At 53.9% G+C, this 17764-nt stretch overlaps 1 protein-coding gene across 2 annotated transcripts; it reads right to left on the reverse strand.

The window, feature by feature from the left end:
* Nucleotides 1-648: 648 nt before the first annotated feature.
* USHBP1 (USH1 protein network component harmonin binding protein 1) lies at nucleotides 649-17282 on the reverse strand. 2 transcript variants are annotated; one of them, XM_003817804.5, is made up of 13 exons: nucleotides 17184-17282; nucleotides 16759-16860; nucleotides 16518-16663; nucleotides 15057-15495; nucleotides 12392-12517; nucleotides 12092-12228; nucleotides 11785-11925; nucleotides 10711-10884; nucleotides 8977-9226; nucleotides 7895-8116; nucleotides 4426-4532; nucleotides 4097-4219; nucleotides 649-2937 (listed from the first exon to the last, which is right to left on the reverse strand). In XM_003817804.5, the coding sequence occupies exons 2-13, from the start codon at nucleotides 16810-16812 to the stop codon at nucleotides 2748-2750; spliced, it is 2109 nt and encodes a 702-aa protein (XP_003817852.3). In that variant the 5' UTR covers nucleotides 16813-16860; nucleotides 17184-17282; the 3' UTR covers nucleotides 649-2747. The 2 variants fall into 2 exon arrangements, with proteins under 2 accessions (XP_003817852.3, XP_008969314.3); XM_008971066.6 differs by having other exon boundaries at nucleotides 17074-17228.
* Nucleotides 17283-17764: the final 482 nt, after the last annotated feature.

Below are 17764 nucleotides of genomic sequence, written 5' to 3' on the forward strand. Positions count from 1 at the left end.
ACATTTGACCTTGCGGCGGCCGCAAACCGGGGACAAAGGGGCCTAGGCCCATCTGCTGAGGGGGCACCCGTGGGAATGGCCAGATCCTGCTGGGGCAGCCTGGGAACCTGTCTCCGCCCCCCCACATGTGACCTTGGCTCCCTTTGCCCCTCCACAGGCAACCTGGTGGGACCAGGAACTCAGTTAGGTCTTAGACTCTGGGGCTCGGCAGGGTACAGGGAAGAAATTCAGCTTCTCTGCCCCACCCCAACACGAGCAAGGTGGTCTGCCTCCATTTCCCTGCTTTCTTCAAAGTTGGCCCAAGTCCAGGGACAGCGTGTGGGTCGGAAGGTCACTAGCCCCAGCCCTCGCTGGAGGGGACTGTGCTCGCCACCATACTTCTTGTTCTGTTTCTGGGGTCAGGTTGACTGGATTCAAGTCCAGGCCGCTGACTGGCGCTGACCTCAGGCTGACGTGGTCCTGCCCTGGGAGAGGCGGTGAACACACCTGCACAGGTGAGGCCTGGAGCACCCGCCCCCAAGGCTGGGAATGAAAGTCTTTCTAATCCCCGTCTCGGGTTTCAGCTGCCACCCTGAAGGGGGACAGCTGGCCACTAATCCAAGCTTGGCTGGGTCGTTCCAAGCTCCCCTTTCCCAGACTCAGCCAGTCCTGGTGTGGAGGGGCAGGGAGATGTGACTTATGCAAATGACATGCTAATTCATTGCCTGCTATTAACCTGACACGTCCCACAGCTCCTGGGCCCCCAGGAGAAAGCTGGAACTGGCCACCATTGGCATTCATTCTGAGTTTCTCTTGAAGTACAACGCCCCCTGAGTCCCAGACTATTACCTTTGCTATGCCTGTCCCCCACCCAGAAACCCTTTACCTTATTTTATTTATTTATTTTTGAGACAGACTCTCCTATTTTGCCTAGGCTGGTCTTAAACCCCTGGGCTCAAGCAGTCCTCCTCCCTCGGCCTCCTGAGATACTGGGATTACAGGCAAGCTCGACCACATGGAGTCCAGAAACCCTTGACCTTAGCTTTGAGTTAGTAGCAACTCGTCATCCACACCCTGAATCTGAACCATTCCAGCTTCAGTCTCCCTCCTTTTTGTTTTGTTTTGTTTTGTGTTTTATTTATTTATTTAGAGACAGAGTTTTGCTCTTATTGCCCAGGCACGATCTTGTTGTTGGCGCGATCTCGGTTCACTGCAACCCCCGCCTCTCAGGTTCAAGCAATTATCCTGCCTCAGTCTCCCGAGTAGCCGGGATTACAGGCATGTGCCACAACACCCAGCTAATTTTTGTATTTTTAGTAGAGACGGGGGTTTCACCATGTTGGCCAAGCTGGTCTCAAGCTCCTGACCTCAGGTGATCCTCCCCGCCTCGGCCTCCCAAAGTGCTGGGATTACAGGCATTAAGCCACCGCACCTGGCCTGTTTTTTATTGTTGTTGTTGTTGTCGTTGTTTTTTGAGACGGAGTCTTGCTCTGTCACCAGGCTGGAGTGCAGTGGCACAACCTCGGCTCACTGCAACCTCCGACTCCCTGGTTCAAGCGATTCTCCTGCCCCAGCCTCCTGAGTAGCTGGGATTACAGGCACGCACCACCACGCCCAGCTAATTTTTGTATTTTTAGTACAGATGGGGTTTCACCATGTTGGCCTCTATCTTCTGACCTCGTGATCTGCCCACCTTGGCCTCCCAAAATGCTGGGATTACAGGCGTGAGCCACCGTGCCCGGCCCTGTTTTGTTTCTTTGAGACAAGGTATGTCACCCAAACTGGAGTGCCGTGGCTTGATCTCAGCTCACTGCAACGTCTGTCTCCCCAGGTTCAAGCAATTATCCTGCCTCAGCCTCCTGAGTAGCTGGGACTACAGGCACACACCACCACACCCAGCTAATTTTTGTATTTTTAGTAGAGACGGGGGTTTCGCCATGTTGGCCAAGCTGGTCTCAAACTCCTGACCTCAGGTGATCCTCCCCGCCTCAGCCTCCCAAAGTGCTGAGATTACAGGCATGAGTCACCACTCCTGGCCTGTTTTTTTTTTTGAGACAAGGTCTTACTCTGTGACCCAGACTGGAGTGCAGTGGCGTGATCTCAGCTCACTGCAACCTCCACTTCCCAAGCTCAAGTTACCCTCCCACTTTAGCCTCCTAAATAGCTTTATAGGCACATGCCACCACGCCTGGCTAATTTTTGTATTTTTTTGTAGAAATGGGGTTTTGCCATGTTGCCCAGGCTGGTCTTGAACTCCTGGGCTCAAGTGATCTACCCACCTTGGCCTCCCAAAATGCTGGGATTACAGATGTGCACCACTGAGCCCGGCCCCCTTCAGGAAAATCTGCCAGCCAAACTCAGCATCTCCCTGGGAAGGGGCTGCCAGGAGAAGCTCTGTCCAGTCCCCATGAATCCCTCCCTGGGCTTCGGGAGACAGGCCAGTTGGAACTTCAGCTGTGGCTATGCAACCTCACGGACCCCCGAAATGCGTCAGTCCCAGGGACCTGGTCCCATAGCCCAGGTTGCTTCTGGCCTGACCCCACTGATATGAAGTTCACATTCCACTTGGTGCCAGGCCAAAGACACCTGAGTCTTTCTTCATTGCCTGGCCACACCCCATCAGGCCCTGGACACCCATGTGCACCAGCTTCCCTCACGCCAAATGTGCCCCAACATGCAAATCATGCAACATGACATGATGTCACTCCAGGACAGTTTATGACATGCCACAGCTGTCTGGCATGTCCAGACATGGCTGGGTAAGGGGCCTACAGAAAGGTGTCCCCAAGCTGGGGAGGCGGGAGGGGAGGCCTGGGCTTCCCCAGGGCCCTTGCAGTGGCTTCGAGCACCGCCACCTCCTCGGCCTGCTGAGCCTCCATGAGTGCCATCTGCTGCTCCAACTTCCGGCGTTGCTCTTCCTGCTTCCGGTGGGCTCCTCGGAAGGCCAGGACCAGGGCGCTGGAAGGGGTGGGTGGCTGGGTCAGGAAACAGCCCCCGAGTCCACCCAAGGCAAGGGCCGTGTACTCCCACTCCCAGAATGGGGGCTCTTTCACATTGGATCTCCAAGGGTCCCAGCTAGCTGGTCTTTTTGTTGTTGTTGTTGTTGTTTGAGACAGAATTTCACGCTTGTCACCCAGGCTGGAGTGCAATGGTAAGATCTCCCCTCACTACAACCTCTGCCTCGTGGGTTCAAGTGATTCTCCTGCCTTAGCCTCCCAAGTAGCTGGGATTACAGGCGCCCACCACCACGCCCAGCTAATTTTTTTGTATTTTTTAATAGAGACAGGGTTTCACCATGTTGCCCAGACTGGTCTTGAACTCCTGACCTCAGGTGATCCGCCTGCCTCAGCCTCCCAAAGTGCTGGGATTACAGGCGTGAGCCACCATGCCTAGCCTGTTTTTTCTTGTTGTTGTTTTTTGAGATGGGGTTTCGCTCTTGTTGCCCAGGCTGGAGTGCAATGGCACAATCTCGGCTCACTGCAACCTCTGCCTCCCGGATTCAAGCGATTCTCCTGCCTCAGCCTACCGAGTAGCTGGGATCACAGGCATGCGCCACCACGCCTGGCTAATTTTGTATTTTTAGTAGAGATGGGGTTTCTCCATGTTGGTCAGGCTGGTCTTGAACTCCCGACCTCAGGTGATCTGCCCACCTTGGCCTCCCAAAGTGCTGGGATTTCAGGCGTGAGCCACTGCGCCTGGCCCAGCCTGTTGTTTTTTTTTTTTTTAGACAGAGTCTTGCTCTGTCACCCAAGCTGGAGTGCAGTGGTGTGATCTCTGCTCACCACAACCTCCACCTCCTGGGTTTAAGCAATTCTCCTGTCTCCCAAGTAGCTGGAATTACAGGCACGTGCAAAGACGCCTAGCTAATTTTTGTATTTTTAGTAGAGATGGGGTTTCACCACGTTGGCCAGGCTGGTCTCAAACTCCTGACCTCAAGTGATCTGCCGGCCTCAGCCTCCCAACATGCTGGGATTACAGGTGTGAGCCACCACACCTGGCCGTTACTGCCTATCTTGGGGCAGTGGGGAATGCTAAGCCCCAGAGACAGCCAGGGATACTTCTGATATCCTGGTGGGGGATGGTGCCGGGGGATTGGGGGGATGCAGAACAGTCCTACCTGTGGGCTTTGCACAAATCCCTGTTCAGCTCAGCACTCTGAGACCGTCTGGCTCGCCCCTTCTGAGCCACCTGTTCCAGCTCCCTGCGCAGAGACTGCAGCTGCTCCTGCAGGTCCAGTGTCCTGTTGCGAAGGGGAAGAGAGGGGGCTCACAGCCCCAGCCGATCCTATTTCCCAGGTCTCCTCCTACCCACCTGCCCACAGTATTGTCATGTAAACACACCTGTACACCGGGGTCCACCTTAGCTTCTACTGCAGACGACACTCCCGGGGGCTCTCACATAGGCTGCCTGCCCACCCCCCGCGCAGCCCAGGACCCAGGCACACACCTGGTGAGCGATGCTGCCAGTTCCTGGGCTAACTTCTCTGGGTCCCAGGCTCTGCCCACCTGGCCACCATCAATGCCACTGGTGCCACCAGGGACAGCAGGAAGGCCCTAAGGGAGGCAGAAGACAAGAAAGTGACATTAACCTAGGCCAAGTCCGTGCTTGGCCCACACTGGACATTGGAGCTGCCCAGACAGTGGCAGCTGCTGTGCTCTCAGAGACCCCCATCTGGTTCGATATACCAATAAGAGCAAAATTATACTCTGATAAGGGAAATACCCTATTTAATTAAAAAAAATTTTTTTTGAGGCAGAGTCTCACTCTGCCACCCAGGCTGGAGTACAGTGGCACGATCTTGGCTGACAGCAACCTCCGCCTCCCAGGTTCAAGCGATTCTCCTGCCTCAGCCTCCCAAGTAGTTGGGATTACAGACACATGCCACCAGACCCGGCTACTTTTCGTATTTTTAGTAGAGACAGAGTTTCACCATGTTGGCCAGGCTGGTCTCGAACCTCATCTCTAAAAATAAAATTTAGGGGCCAGATGTGGTAGCTCATGCCTGTAATCCCAGCACTTTGGGAGGCCAAGACGGGTGGATCACTTCAGGTCAGGCGTTCAAGACCAGCCTGGTCAACATGGTGAAACCCTGTCTCTACTAAAAATACAAAAATTAGTCTGGCATGGTGGCAGACCCCTGTAATCCCAGCTACTTGGGAGGCTAAGGCAGGAGAATCGCTTGAACTTGGGAGGCGGAGGTTGCAGTGAGCCGAGATCATGCCACTGCACTCCAGCCTGGGCAACAGAGTAAGATTCAGTCTCAAAAAAAAAAATTAGCCAGGCATGGTGGTGGGCACCAGGAGTCCCAACTAACTGGGCGGCTGAGGCAGGAGAATCACTTGAAGCTGGGAGGCAGAGGTTGGAGTGAGCTGGGATTGCAGCACTGCACTCTAGCCTGAGCAACACAGTGAGACTCTGTCTCAAAAAAAAACAACAACAAAAAAACAAAAACAAAAACTAGAGCTCCATGGGAAGTCCTTCCTCCTGTCTAATCCTTGTTTGAAATAATAATAATTTTTTTTTTTGAGAAGAGTCTCGCTCTGTCGCCCAAGCTAGAGTGCACTGGCATGATCTCAGCTCACTGCCAGCTCTGCCTCCCGGGTTCACGCCATTCTCCTGCCTCAGCCTCCCGAGTAGCTGGGACTACAGGCGCCCGCCACCATCCCCAGCTAATTTTTTGTATTTTTAGCAGAGACAGGGTTTCACCGTGTTAGCCAGGATGGTCTCTATCTCCTGACCTCGTGATCCGCCCATCTCGGCCTCCCAAAGTGCTAAGATTACAGGCTGGGATTACAGGCATGAGCCATCGTGCCCGGACAGTAATAATTTTTTTTCTTTTTTTTTTTTTGAGATGGAGTCTTGCTCTGTCGCCCAGGCTGGAGTGCAGTGGCGCAATCTCGGCTCACTGCAACCTCCGCCCCTCCAGGTTTAAGCAATTCTCTGTCTCAGCCTCTGGAGTAGCTGGGATTACAGGCGCGTGCCACCACGCCCAGCTAATTTTTTTGTATTTTTAGTAGAGACAGGGTTTCACCATGTTGGCCAGGCTGGTCTTGAACTCCTGACCTCATGATCCACCCGCCTCGGCCTCCCAAAGTGCTGGGATTACAGGTGTGAGCCACCGTGCCTGGCCAATAATAATTTTTTAAAAATTAGGCTGGGCGTGGTGGCTCACGCCTGTAATCCCAGCACTTTGGGAGGCCGAGACGGGCGGGTCAGCCTGAGGTCAGGAGTTTGAGAGCAGCCTGGCCAACATGGTGAAACCCTGTCACTACTAAAAATACAAAAATTAGCTGGGTGTGGTGGTGCACGCCTGTAATTCCAGCTACTCGGGAAGCCAAAGCAGGAGAATCGCTTGAACCTGGGATGCAGAGATTGCAGTGAGCCAAGATCGCACTATTGCACTCCAGCCTGGGTGACAGAGCAAGATCCGTTTCCCAAAAAAAAAAAAAAAAAAATTAAAGGCCAGGCGCTGTGGCTCATGGCTGTAATCCCAGTACTTTGGGAGGCTGAGGTGGGCAGATCACCTGAGGTCAGGAGTTCTACACCAGCCTGGCCAACATGGTGAAACCCCATCTCTACTAAAAAATACAAAAATTGGCCAGGCACGGTGGCTCACGCCTGTAATCCCAGCACTTTGGGAGGCCGAGGCAGGTGGATCACAAGGTCAGGAGATCGAGACCATCTTGGCTAACACAATGAAACCCCGTCTCTACTAAAAAAATACAAAAAAAATTAGCCGGGTGTGGTGGCGGGCGCCTGTAGTCACAGCTACTCGGCAGGCTGAGGCAGGAGAATGGCGTGAACCCGGGAGGCAGAGCTTGCAGTGAGCCGAGATTGCACCACTGCACTCCAGCCTGGGCAACAGAGCGACACTCTGCCTCAAAAAAAATAAAAAATAATAATAAATAAGCCGGGTGCAGTGGCTCAAGCCTGTAATCCCAACACTTTGGGAGGCTGAGGCGGGCGTATCACCTGAGGTTCAGAGTTCGAGACCAGCCTTAGTAACATGGGGAAACCTCATCTACACTAAAAATACAAAAATTAGCCGGGCGTGGTGGCGCATGCCTGTAGTCCCAGCTACTCAGGAGGCTGAGGCAGGAGAATCACTTGAACCCAGGAGGCGGAGGTTGTGGTAAGCCAAGATCGGGCCATTGCACTCCAGCCTGGGCAACAAGAGCAAAACTCTGTCTCAAAAAAAAAAAAGACATGAGATCTCGCTGTGTGGCCCAGGCTGGAGTGAAATGACATAATCGTGGCTCGCTGAAGCCTCCAACTCCGGGTTCAAGTGATCCTCCCACCTCAGCCACCCGAGTAGCTGGGACCACTGTGATAAGGGAAATAAATAACAGGAAACCGCATCTGAAGTCACTCCAGGAGGGCTTCCTTGAGGAGGTGATGTCTAAGCTGAGATCTACAGGAGGTCGAGGACTTTATGACACAAAGAGGGAAGTGACCGGTGTTCCTGGCAGGGACACAGAATATACAAAGGCTTGGAGGTAGGAGAGATGATTTAAAGAGCTGCATTAAGGACAGGTGCGGCGACTCATGCCTGTAATCTCAGCACTTTGGGAGGTGGAGGCAGGCGAAACATTTGAGGCCAGGAGTTCGAGAGCAGCCTGGCCAACATGGTGAACTGCAACTCTACAAAACTGCATCTCTACAAAACATACAAAAAATAGCTAGATGTGGTGGTGCGTGTCTGTAATCCCAGCTACTCAGGAGGCTGAGACAGGAGAATCGCTTGAACCTGGGAGGCAGAGGTTGTGGTGAGCCGAGATTGCAACATTGCATTCCAGCCTGGGCAACAAGAGCCAAACTCCGTCTCAAAAAAAACAAAAAAAAAAGGCTGTGATTGACAGGGCTATGTTCTCATTAGTAAGCTACTCCCCTACCAGGTTCAGGCAGGGCAGCTCACCTGATACCACTCTTCCTCGTCCCCGCTGCTGCCACCTCTGCTGCTATGTCCGCCACTGCTGTTTGCCCCACCAGCCTGGAGCTCCGCCCGTTCCCACCGCAGCTGCTCCAGCAGGAGCATGTGAGCTGGACCCAGGGCTCGGAGGGCAGCCTCCCGCAGCTCTAGGCCCCGCTTCTCACGCCGCACCAGCTGCAGCCGAAGCATCAGGTCCGCCAGGGCCTCCTGTGGGACCAAGGAGAGGGGAGAGAATTTATGCTTCTACGGTCAACTGCAGGGAAACTGAGGCCCCAAGAGGCACCCACTGAGGACTATTCAGACAAAAACTGTGACTTTTGGCCAGGCGCAGTGGCTCATGCCTGTAATCCCAGCACTTTGGGAGGCCAAAGTGGGTGGATTACCTGAGGTCAGGAGTTTGAGACGAGCCTGGCCAACATGGTGAAAACCCGTCTCCATTAAAAATACAAAAATTAGCCAGGTGTGGTGGTGCACACCCGTAATCCCAGCTACTCGGGAGGCTGAGGCAGGAGAATCACTTGAACCCAGCAGTGGGGCAGAGGCTGAAGTGAGCCAAGATAGCGCCACAGCACTCCAGCCTGGGTGAGAGCAAGACTCCGTCTCAAAAAACAAACAAACAAACAAACTAGGACCTTCACCATTCACCATGTTCTTGTGAGGTGGAAATATCTTCCTCCCATAAAAGCTACAGCTGTAGAAATGGCATTTCCTAGAGGGGCAAGTAGCTTACATAGGTCAAGTATTAGTTCTGTCAAAGCTTCTGGAGTTTCTCTAACTCCAGAACCTCAAGTTTTTCATGCCAAGCTACAAACCCAAGATTGTGTTCTTTGCTCCCATCTCTTCCCATAGGAAGGGCATTTTGGAGAGCCAGATTTGTAGTCTAATGAGAAACTGAACCCCAGAAAACAAACTCCTATTAATCCCTCAAAACCCCAGCTCCAATTCTCCCTTCACAATGCCTGCACTCAGCCCAGCAGAATTCTCCTTTGCTCCTTGGTCCCCCGACCTCAGTAAAGGATTTTGTCCCACCAAGAAAGACTGACACAGTGGCCACAGCCCATTTGTACCCTTGTGGCCACCAGGTCCTGCTGAATTTGTGTCTTCTCCAGTCGGGGAAGAGCTGGGCCAGCCTGGGTCCCCAGAATGGCCTGCACCATGGCTTCTGCACGGGGCACAGTGGGCATGGGTGCCAAAGTGGGGCCAGGCTCTGAGAGAATCTTCACTAGAGAACGGCGCTCCTGGAGACGCTGGACATAGCTTCGGAGCTGGAAAGCCACTTCCTGTGGGGTGGGCTTATCCACACTGCTGCCTTCAGGGCTATAGAAAACAGAAAAGGTGCCTATGTCAACACTGGCAGGCATAGGTGGGTTAACTTCATGCCAATCCTGGTAGGGTCCGTCACCTTCCATCTCACTGGCCACGATGGAATCTATGCCATCTTTGGTGGTCGCTGTCACACCAACATACCCCACTAGGCACCACCTTCCATCAAGACCACATGGTGGCCAGGTGCGGTGATGCATGCCTGTAACCCCAGCACTTTGGGAGGCTGAGGTGGGAGGATTGCTTGAAGCCAGAAGTTTGAGACCAGCATAGGCAACAGAGTGAGAATCCATCTTTTTTTTTTTTTTTTTTTGAGACGCAGTCTTGCTCTGTCGCCCAGGCTGGAGTGCAGTGGCATAACCTCGGCTCACTGCAAGCTCCACCTCCCGGGTTCACGCCATTCTCCTGTCTCAGCCTCCCAAGTAGGTAGGACTACAGGCGCTCGCCACCACGCCCGGCTAATTTTTTTTTATTTTTTTTATTTTTAGTAGAGACGAGGTTTCACCGTGTTAGCCAGGATGGTCTTGATCTCCTGACCTTGTGATCTGCCCACCTCGGCCTTCCAAAGTGCTGGGATTACAGGCGTGAGCCACCGTGCCCGGCCGAGAATCCGTCTTTATAAAAAATTAGCTGCGGCTGGGCGCAGTGCCTAACGCCTGTAATCCCAGCACTTTGGGAGGCCGAGGCAAGTGGATCACCTGAGGTCAGGAGTTCGAGACCAGCCTGACCAATATGGAGAAACCCCGTCTCTACTAAAAATTCAAAATTAGCCGGGTGTGGTAGTGGGAGCCTGTAATCCCAGCTACTCGGGAGGCTGAGGCAGGAGAATCCCTTGAACCCGGGAGGCAGAGGTTGCAGTGAGCCGAGATCGGACCACTGGACTCTAGCCTGGGCGACAAAAGTGAAACTCTGTCTCAAAAAAAAAAAAAAAAAGACAGGGTCTCACTCTGTCACCCAGGCTGGAGTGCAGTGGTGCAATCTCAGCTCACTGCAGCCTCCACCTCCCAGACTCAAGGCATCCTCCCACCTCAGCCTCCCAAGTAGCTGGTACTACGCGGGCACACCACCATGCCCAGCTAATTTGTTTGTAGTTTTGGTAGAGAAGGACTTTCGCCATGTTACAAGGGCTGGTCTTGAACTACTGAGCTCAAACGATCTGCCTGCCTCGGCCTCCCAAAGTGCTGGGATTACAGGCTTGAGCCACTGTGCCTGGCTGTGGGTGCCAGTTTTAACCAGTAGGCATTGTCATTCATCTTCATGCCAACTGCAATGTCTGTCAACCACCATGCCAACTTTGTCAAGTAGCAACAGGCCAACTGCAGTTGAGCCTCATGTCAACCAACTACAGTGAGCTCCATACCGACCTTGCTGGACACAGCCACACCAAGCCCTGAAACGTGGTGAGCTCTGGGAGCCCCATTCCCCAGTCAAGACCCCACTCCTCAACCAGGCCAGTTCCCAGGGTTCCAGGGGGGTACCTTGGCTGAGGATTCTGCTGTGCTCCTGCATCCATGGCAGCCTCCTCTTGTGCCAGCAGCCTCCATGCTTCCTTTTCAGCTGCTTGCAGGTCACTCATGGGGGCTTCGTCTCCTGCTCCTGAGTCGGCCTCCCGCAGAGCAAGCAGAACCCTGTATGCCTCTTCACAGTGTTCACTGTGGGACACTGGTTCTGAGTGCTTCAGGACACTCAGCTCGGCTGGGTGCAATGGCCCTCACCTGTAGTCCCAGCACTTTGGGAGGCTGAGGCGGGAGGATTACCTGAGGTCAGGAGTTCGAGACCAGCCTGACCAACATGGTGAAACCCCGTCTCTACTAAAAAGACAAAGATTAGCAAGGTGTGGTGGTACGCACCTGTAGTTCCAGCTACTCAGGAGGCTGAGGCAGGAGAATCACTTGAACTGGGGAGGCGGAGGTTGCAGTGAGCCAAGATGGCACCACTGCACTCCAGCCTGGGTGACAGAGCAAGACTCTGTCTCAAAAAAAAAAGAAAAAAGAAAAAAGAAAAAAAAATCCACTTAGCTACATCTCGCTCTATAGGTGCCAGTCCCCACTTGCTCCTGAACCCCTCTTCTCCCCACTGCCCTCAGCTCTGGAAGCATGCAGACTCCCTTAGCAACCCTGAACTAAAATTGCCTTAAGTTACTTTCTGGGCCAGGCAAGGTGGCTCACACCTGTAATCCCAGCACTTTAGGAGGCCCAGTTGGGGGGGATCATGAGGTCAGGAGTTCGAGACTAGCCTGGCCAACATGGTGAAACCCATCTCTACTAAAAATACAAAAATTAGCTGGCTATGGTGGCATATGCCTGTAATCCCAGCTACTCAGGAGGCTGAGACATGAGTATCATTTGAACCCAGGAGGCAGAGGTTGCAGTGAGCTGAGATCTCACCACTGCACTCCAGCCTGGGCAACACAGCAAGATTCTGTCTCAAAAAAAAAAATTAATTTCTGAAGTGGGGAAGGTGCTCTCCAGTGAGGGTTCTGTGGATTGGGGCCATCCTCAGAAAGCCCATTCCCTCCCCAGCTGGTGACATCACTGGCAGGGTGCACTGACCTGTACTGCAAGGCCAGATGCAATGCTGTGGCCTCAGCCTCCCGCTGGCCTAGCTGCATGCTGAGGCCTTCACAGTGGCCCTTGTATCCCTGGAGCACAGCTGATAGTAGACGATTAAAGCATTTGAGCTTCTCAATGCTCCTGTCCCCGAAGGTGGGGAAGAGGGAAAGTCAGAGGCCTTCTAAGGCAGTCAGGCCTCAATTTCCACCCTTTCCCTCCCTCCTGTTGCAGCTTCAGACTCCTGGCTTTATAACTCAGTTGGAGGAGGTGCCTGTGCCCTTATGAGCTCAGCATTTGAGTCTCTTACCCCCGGAGGTGCTCCATCTGGGCTTCCATGATGTGCATCTCAGGACTGAGGGGCTGGGTGGGAAGAGACCCAAGGATCTGGGTGCCGGAATGGCTGTGGAGGCGCCGTAGCAGGGGGTGAGCCAGGGAGAAGGAGTCCTGCCAAGAGGAAGTGATATAATTGACCCCAATTGTCACCAAGAGCCTGGGATTGTAGGCATTTTGCAACCCCAAAGCTGTTGGATCCCATGACAAAGATTTGAGTCTCATTCCCTGAAGGCTAAGGACATCAAGACCATGGGATTGAACTTCTCGCACTCACCTGAGTCTCCCAGGGTTCCCTGTCTGCCTCAGAGCTGCTAGAACCACTGCCTGAGCCACCTGCTTGGTTGTGGGAAAGACGTGGGCAGGGCTCCAGCCTCAAGAGGGAATCCTGCAGCTCTTGAACCTGGGAAAGATGAGGGGGACGTCAGGCCTAGGGGCTCAAACCAACCACCAGCCCTCCCTCCCCAAGGCCTGTTCTTGGGGAAGTGGCAAGAACCCTAGCTGGAAGGCAAGAGGCTTGGATACTTAGCCTGCCAAAAATCTCACTATCTGACCTTGGGAATGTTTCTCAGCTGCTGAGGATTTTATTTTTCCTAGCAGAAAAATGGGCCCCACTCTGGGGAAAAATGAATCCCTGGACTGGGCTCCCAAGTTTTTCTACCAGCCTAAGATGAGGGCTTCCCTTTCAATATCTCATTCAGCCACATGGCTTTTTTATTTTTATTTTTATTTTTGAGATGGAGTCTTGCTCTGTTACCTAGGCTGGAGTGCAGTGGCACAGTCTCAGCTCACTGCAACCTCTGCCTCCCGGGTTCAAGTGATTCTCCTGCTTCAGCCTCCCGAGTAGCTGGGATTACAGGCATCTGCCACCATGCCTGACAAATATTTGTATTCTCAGTAAAGATGGGGTTTCACCATGTTGACCAGGCTGGTCTTGAACTCCTGACCTCAAGTGATCTTCCTGACTCAGCCTCCCAAAGTGCTGGGATTACAGGCATGAGACACTGCACCCGGCAGCCACATGGCTTTAAATGCCACCTGTGTGCTAAGGATGCTCAAGTGTCTCCCTTCTGGCCTGCTGTCTCCTCTGAGCCCTGGACTCAGACATATAGCTGCTCCCTTGAGGACCCCACGTGGATGTCTCATGGACACTTGAGCTTATCAAGGGCTAAAGAGATCTGGTCACCCCCAGCCAAATCTGCCTACCCTGTAGCTCCTCCATCTCTCCCTTCTAGTCCAGCAGGTCCCAAAGCCTGAAGTTGTCCTTGACTTCTCTCTAGCCTTCACACTCACACGTCAGTTCCATCTGCCACATCACCCAGAATCCGTCCGCATCTCTCCACTTCTACAACCTCCACCATCGTGCATGTCTGGACCAATGAAGTCGCCTCCTGGCTCTCCAGGAGTCCACCCTCACCTCCGCCACCAGAGGGCGCCTGTGAACACCTGCGTCGAGCATGCCCCTCCTCTGCTCAAAACCCTCCAGGGCTCTCACCTTAATCAAAGCAAAGCCCAAGCGTCTCCTTGCAGCCCACGAGGCCCTACGCGATCTGCATTTGTTCTCCCTCTGTTCTGTTCTGGCTCCCCACACTCTCCCTGTTGCCCCCTGTGTTCCAGCCACACTGGCCTCCTTCGGGTTTCTTGAACAGGCGAGTCATGCTGCCACTCCAGGGCCTACTCCCACCACCCTCAGTTTTCTTTCTTTTTCTTTTTCTTTTTTTTTTTTTTTTTTTTTTTTGAGAAAGAGTTTTCTTCTGTCGCCCAGGCTGGAGTGCAATGGCGGGATCTCGGCTCACTGCAAGCTCCGCCCCCTGGGTTCACGCCATTCTCCTGCCTCAGCCTCCGGAGTAGCTGGGACTACAGGCACCCGCCACCACGCCCGGCTAATTTTTTGTATTTTTAGTAGAGACGGGGTTTCACCGTGTTAGCCAGGATGGTCTCGATCTCCTGACCTCGTGATCTGTGCCTCGGCCTCCCAAAGTGCTGGGATTACAGGCGTGAGCCACCGTGCCCAGCATTTTTTTTTTTTTTTTTGAGACAGAGTCTCACTCCGTCACCCAGGCTGGAGTGCAGTGGTGCGATCTCGGCTCACTGCAACCTCCACCTCCTGGGATCAGGCGATTCTCGTGCCTTAGCCTCCCTGGTAGCTGCAGAATTGTGTCAAGCAATTCTCCTGCCTCAGCCTCCCGAGTAGCTGGGATTGCAGGCACGTGCCACCACACCTGGCTAATTTTTGTATTTTTAGTAAAGACAAGGTTTCACCATGTTGGCCAGGCTGGTCTCTAACTCCTGGCCTCAAGGGAGCCACCCACCTCGGCCTCCCAAAGTGCTGGTGTAGATTACAGGCATGAGCCACTGCACCCAGCCAACCTGGCTGATTTTTTTTTTTTTTTTTTTTTTTTTTTTGAGACAGAGTCTCACTCTGTACCTCAGGCTGGAGTGCATTGGCATGATCTCAGCTGACTGCCATCTCCATCACCCGGGTTCAAGCGATTCTCCTGCTTCAGCCTCCTGAGTAGCTGGGATTACAGGCCTATGCCACCGCACCCAGCTAATTTTTTTTTTTTGTATTTTTAGTAGAGATGGGGTTTGACCATGTTGGCCAAGCTGGCCTTGAACTCCTGACTTTGTGATCCACCCACCTCAGCCTCCCAAAGTGCTGGGATTACAGGTGTGAGCCACTGTGCCTGGCCAACCTGGCTGATTTTTAATTTTTTTGCAGAGGTGGCAGTCTTGCTGTGTTGCCGAGGCTGGTCTTGAACTCCTGGCCTCAAAGGATCCTTCTGCCTCCACCTCCCAAAGTGCTGGGATTATAGGTGTCAGCCACCACACCCAGCCTTAAAAGGTTTTTTGAATGAACAAATGAATGAATATTGCCTACATCAGGCCCACCTCCTCCCTCAGACAGAGAGCCACATGGGACTCAGGATGGCCCCACTCACCTCTTTCTGCAGCGTCTCCTTCTCAGCTCGGATGGCCTCCAGGGAGGCCTGCGTGCGGACCAGCTCATCCTCTCGGCTACTCAGGGCCAGCCGGAGCCAGGCATTCCTCTCGGCCAGGCGAGCTGCCTCTCGCTGGCAGCTCCCTGCCCCTTCCTGCTTCCCAAGGGGACCTGGTCCCCCTTCGCTTGTGCCTTCCAACTCCATCGGCCCAGGATGGCTGGGGGGCCGGTGGCGCCAGGCTGCAGCCGCTGCCTCCAGGGAGCTCAGAGCGTGCTGGAGGGTCTGAAACACATCGGGGGCCCCATTCCCAGGGGGCACAGTCTCCTCGTACTGTAGGGCTGCTTCTGGGGCTTGGTGGGCTTCCACTGCAGGTTTGTGGGGCACTTCGGGGGCTGAGGCCAGTTCCCTGCCAGAGCCCCCATCTGTCTTCTTGTCAGTCCTGTGGACACCAACTCAGGCACTTGAGTCACTCCATGCTGGGCAAGGAATTCTTTTTTATTTTTTGAGACGGAGTCTTACTCTGTTGCCCAGCCTGGAGTGCAGTGGCGCGATCTCGGCTCACTGCAACCTCCACCTCCTGGGTTCAAGTGATTCTCCTGCCTCGGTCCCCCAAGTAGCTGGGATTACAGGCTCCCACCACCACGCCTGGCTAATTTTTGTATTTTTAGTAGAGACAGGGTTTCACCATGTTGGCTAGGCTGGTGTCAAACTCCTGACCTCAGGTGATCCGCCCAACTCGGCCTCCCAAAGTGCTGGGATTATAGGCATGAGCCACCACGCTCGGCCCTGGGCAGGGAATTCTGAGGGCTTAAACTTCATGGTCTTGGGGAGGTGTGAGCGGAGCAGGGAGTTGGCAAGAGCTGCGTGTTCTGGGACTGGCATCCCAGGGTGAGACTGGGAGGCTGTGAATTCAAGGAAGAGGCTAGACAGAGGTGGTGAAGAAGTTGGAGGGGAGACCTGGAGCTGAGAAACAGAGTGAAGTTGGACTGTGACGGGCACTGGGAAAGGCCTGAAGGTGAGAGACAGAAGTTTCTGGAAATAGGGTCTTCTGGGGCGGTGGCTTACACTTGTAATCCCAGCACTTTTGGAGGCCGAAGTTGGGGGATCACTTAAGGGCAGGAGTTCAAGACCAGCCTGGCTAATGTGGCAAGACCCTGTCTCACTAAAAATGCAAAACTTAGCCGGATGTGGTGGCGCACACCTGTAATCCCAGCTACTCAGGAAGCTGAGGCTCCCGCTTGAACCCAGGAGGCAGGGGTTGCTGTGAGCGGAGACTGTGCCACCGCACTGCACTGCAGCCTGGGTGACACAGCAAGACTCAAAAAAAAAAAAAAGAAAGTCAGGCAGAAGGCAATAGGGAGCTATGGTAGGTGTGTGAGCAGAGCGGGCACATCAGCAGATCTGTGGATGGCAAAGACGCGTCTGGACTGGAGTGAAGGGCACAGACCAAGCGGGTCTTACCTGCTTCCTAGGCCTTGGCCACTGACCTCCATGGGGCCCAGCTGCTCCAGCCCGGAGCTCACCGGAGGTGGGGCAAAGCTGGGCTTGGAGCTCCCACTGGCTGCCTCGACCTCCTCTGAACTCTCAGCCACGGGATCCAGTTCACCCTGCAAATGACCCCCGGGGCCCTGCTCTCAGCCAGGCAGGACAGGACCTTGGGGTCCCCAGGAGCTGGGTGTGGAGGGGAGAGGGTGACACTTACGGGTGGAGCATGCCTCCCTCGCCGGCTTCGGGGCCGTGTGGCCCGGGCACTCATTGCTGTCCAGAAGCCAGTGCCCTCTGAATGCTTCTCCTTCGTCAACCCCTAAAACCACAGCCTGCCATGAGCTCTTGCCTTTGTTGTCCTGGACAAAGGACAACCTCAATTTCCTCTGCTGTGAAATGGGGCATTGACTACCCCTCAGGAAGGGATTTTGTTATCAATGTTGATTGGGCAGATTTGAATGCCTCCCTGGACAGGGAGCTCACTACCTAACAAGGTTGTCCTGATCTCCCCCTTCTTCTCTGTCTTCTTTACCTTCACTACGTCTTTGTCCACTTTCCTCCTCTATTTGAGCCTGGGAATGCGATCTCAAGAATTCCCTCTCCTCCCCGGCCCTCCTAAATGAGAGGTTCAGCTCTCTCTACCTCTCTGATCCTCTGGGGGTAACTTGATCAGAGGCCTGAGTCCCTGGACACTCTGTTGGGGTCACTCTGGCCACTGCCTGTTCAGGCCTGGGCTGGCCAAGCCTGGCCTGGGAGGGGCCGGGAAACAGGAAACCCCCTCCCCTGGTCACGTGACTTGTTATTGTGTTGTTTCCTTCTTGGGTACAGCGGCTTCCTGCAGCCCTAGCGGGGCACACATACCTGACTCCCAAGGTTTCAGCCCCTCCTCATCTCAGCCTCCAAGCTCATGGCCCTTCTAGCTCTGACTCTTGGATTTTATTTCTCAAGAGCTAGAATGGGCCGAGCACCATGGCTCACGCCTGTAATCCCAGCACTCTGGGAAGCTGAGGAAGACAGATCGCTTGAGTCCAAGAGTTTTTAAGACAAGCCTGGGCAACATGGCGAGACCCCCGTCTTTACAAAAAATATAAAAATTAGCCAGGAGTAGTGGCGTACGCCTGTAGTCCCAGCTACTCAGGAGGCTGAGGTGGGAGGATTGCTTAGCACCTGGAAGTTGAGGCTGCAGTGAGCCGTGGTCACGTCACTGCACTCCATTCTGGGTA

The sequence above is a fragment of the Pan paniscus genome, chromosome 20, assembly GCF_029289425.2.
Source record: "Pan paniscus chromosome 20, NHGRI_mPanPan1-v2.0_pri, whole genome shotgun sequence".
Taxonomy (NCBI): domain Eukaryota; kingdom Metazoa; phylum Chordata; class Mammalia; order Primates; family Hominidae; genus Pan; species Pan paniscus.

Excerpts from the sequence above, each read along its gene's own strand:
- USHBP1 (XM_003817804.5), bottom strand. The coding sequence starts at position 16,812 with ATGAGTGCCCGGGCCACACGGCCCCGAAGCCGGCGAGGGAGGCATGCT. Across the intron at positions 10,885-11,784 it reads CATCTGGCCTTGCAGTACAG|TGAACACTGTGAAGAGGCAT; the intron begins GTCAGTGCACCC and ends AGTGTCCCACAG. Across the intron at positions 8,117-8,976 it reads AGGACCTGGTGGCCACAAGG|GAGGCCCTGGCGGACCTGAT; the intron begins GTACAAATGGGC and ends TTGGTCCCACAG.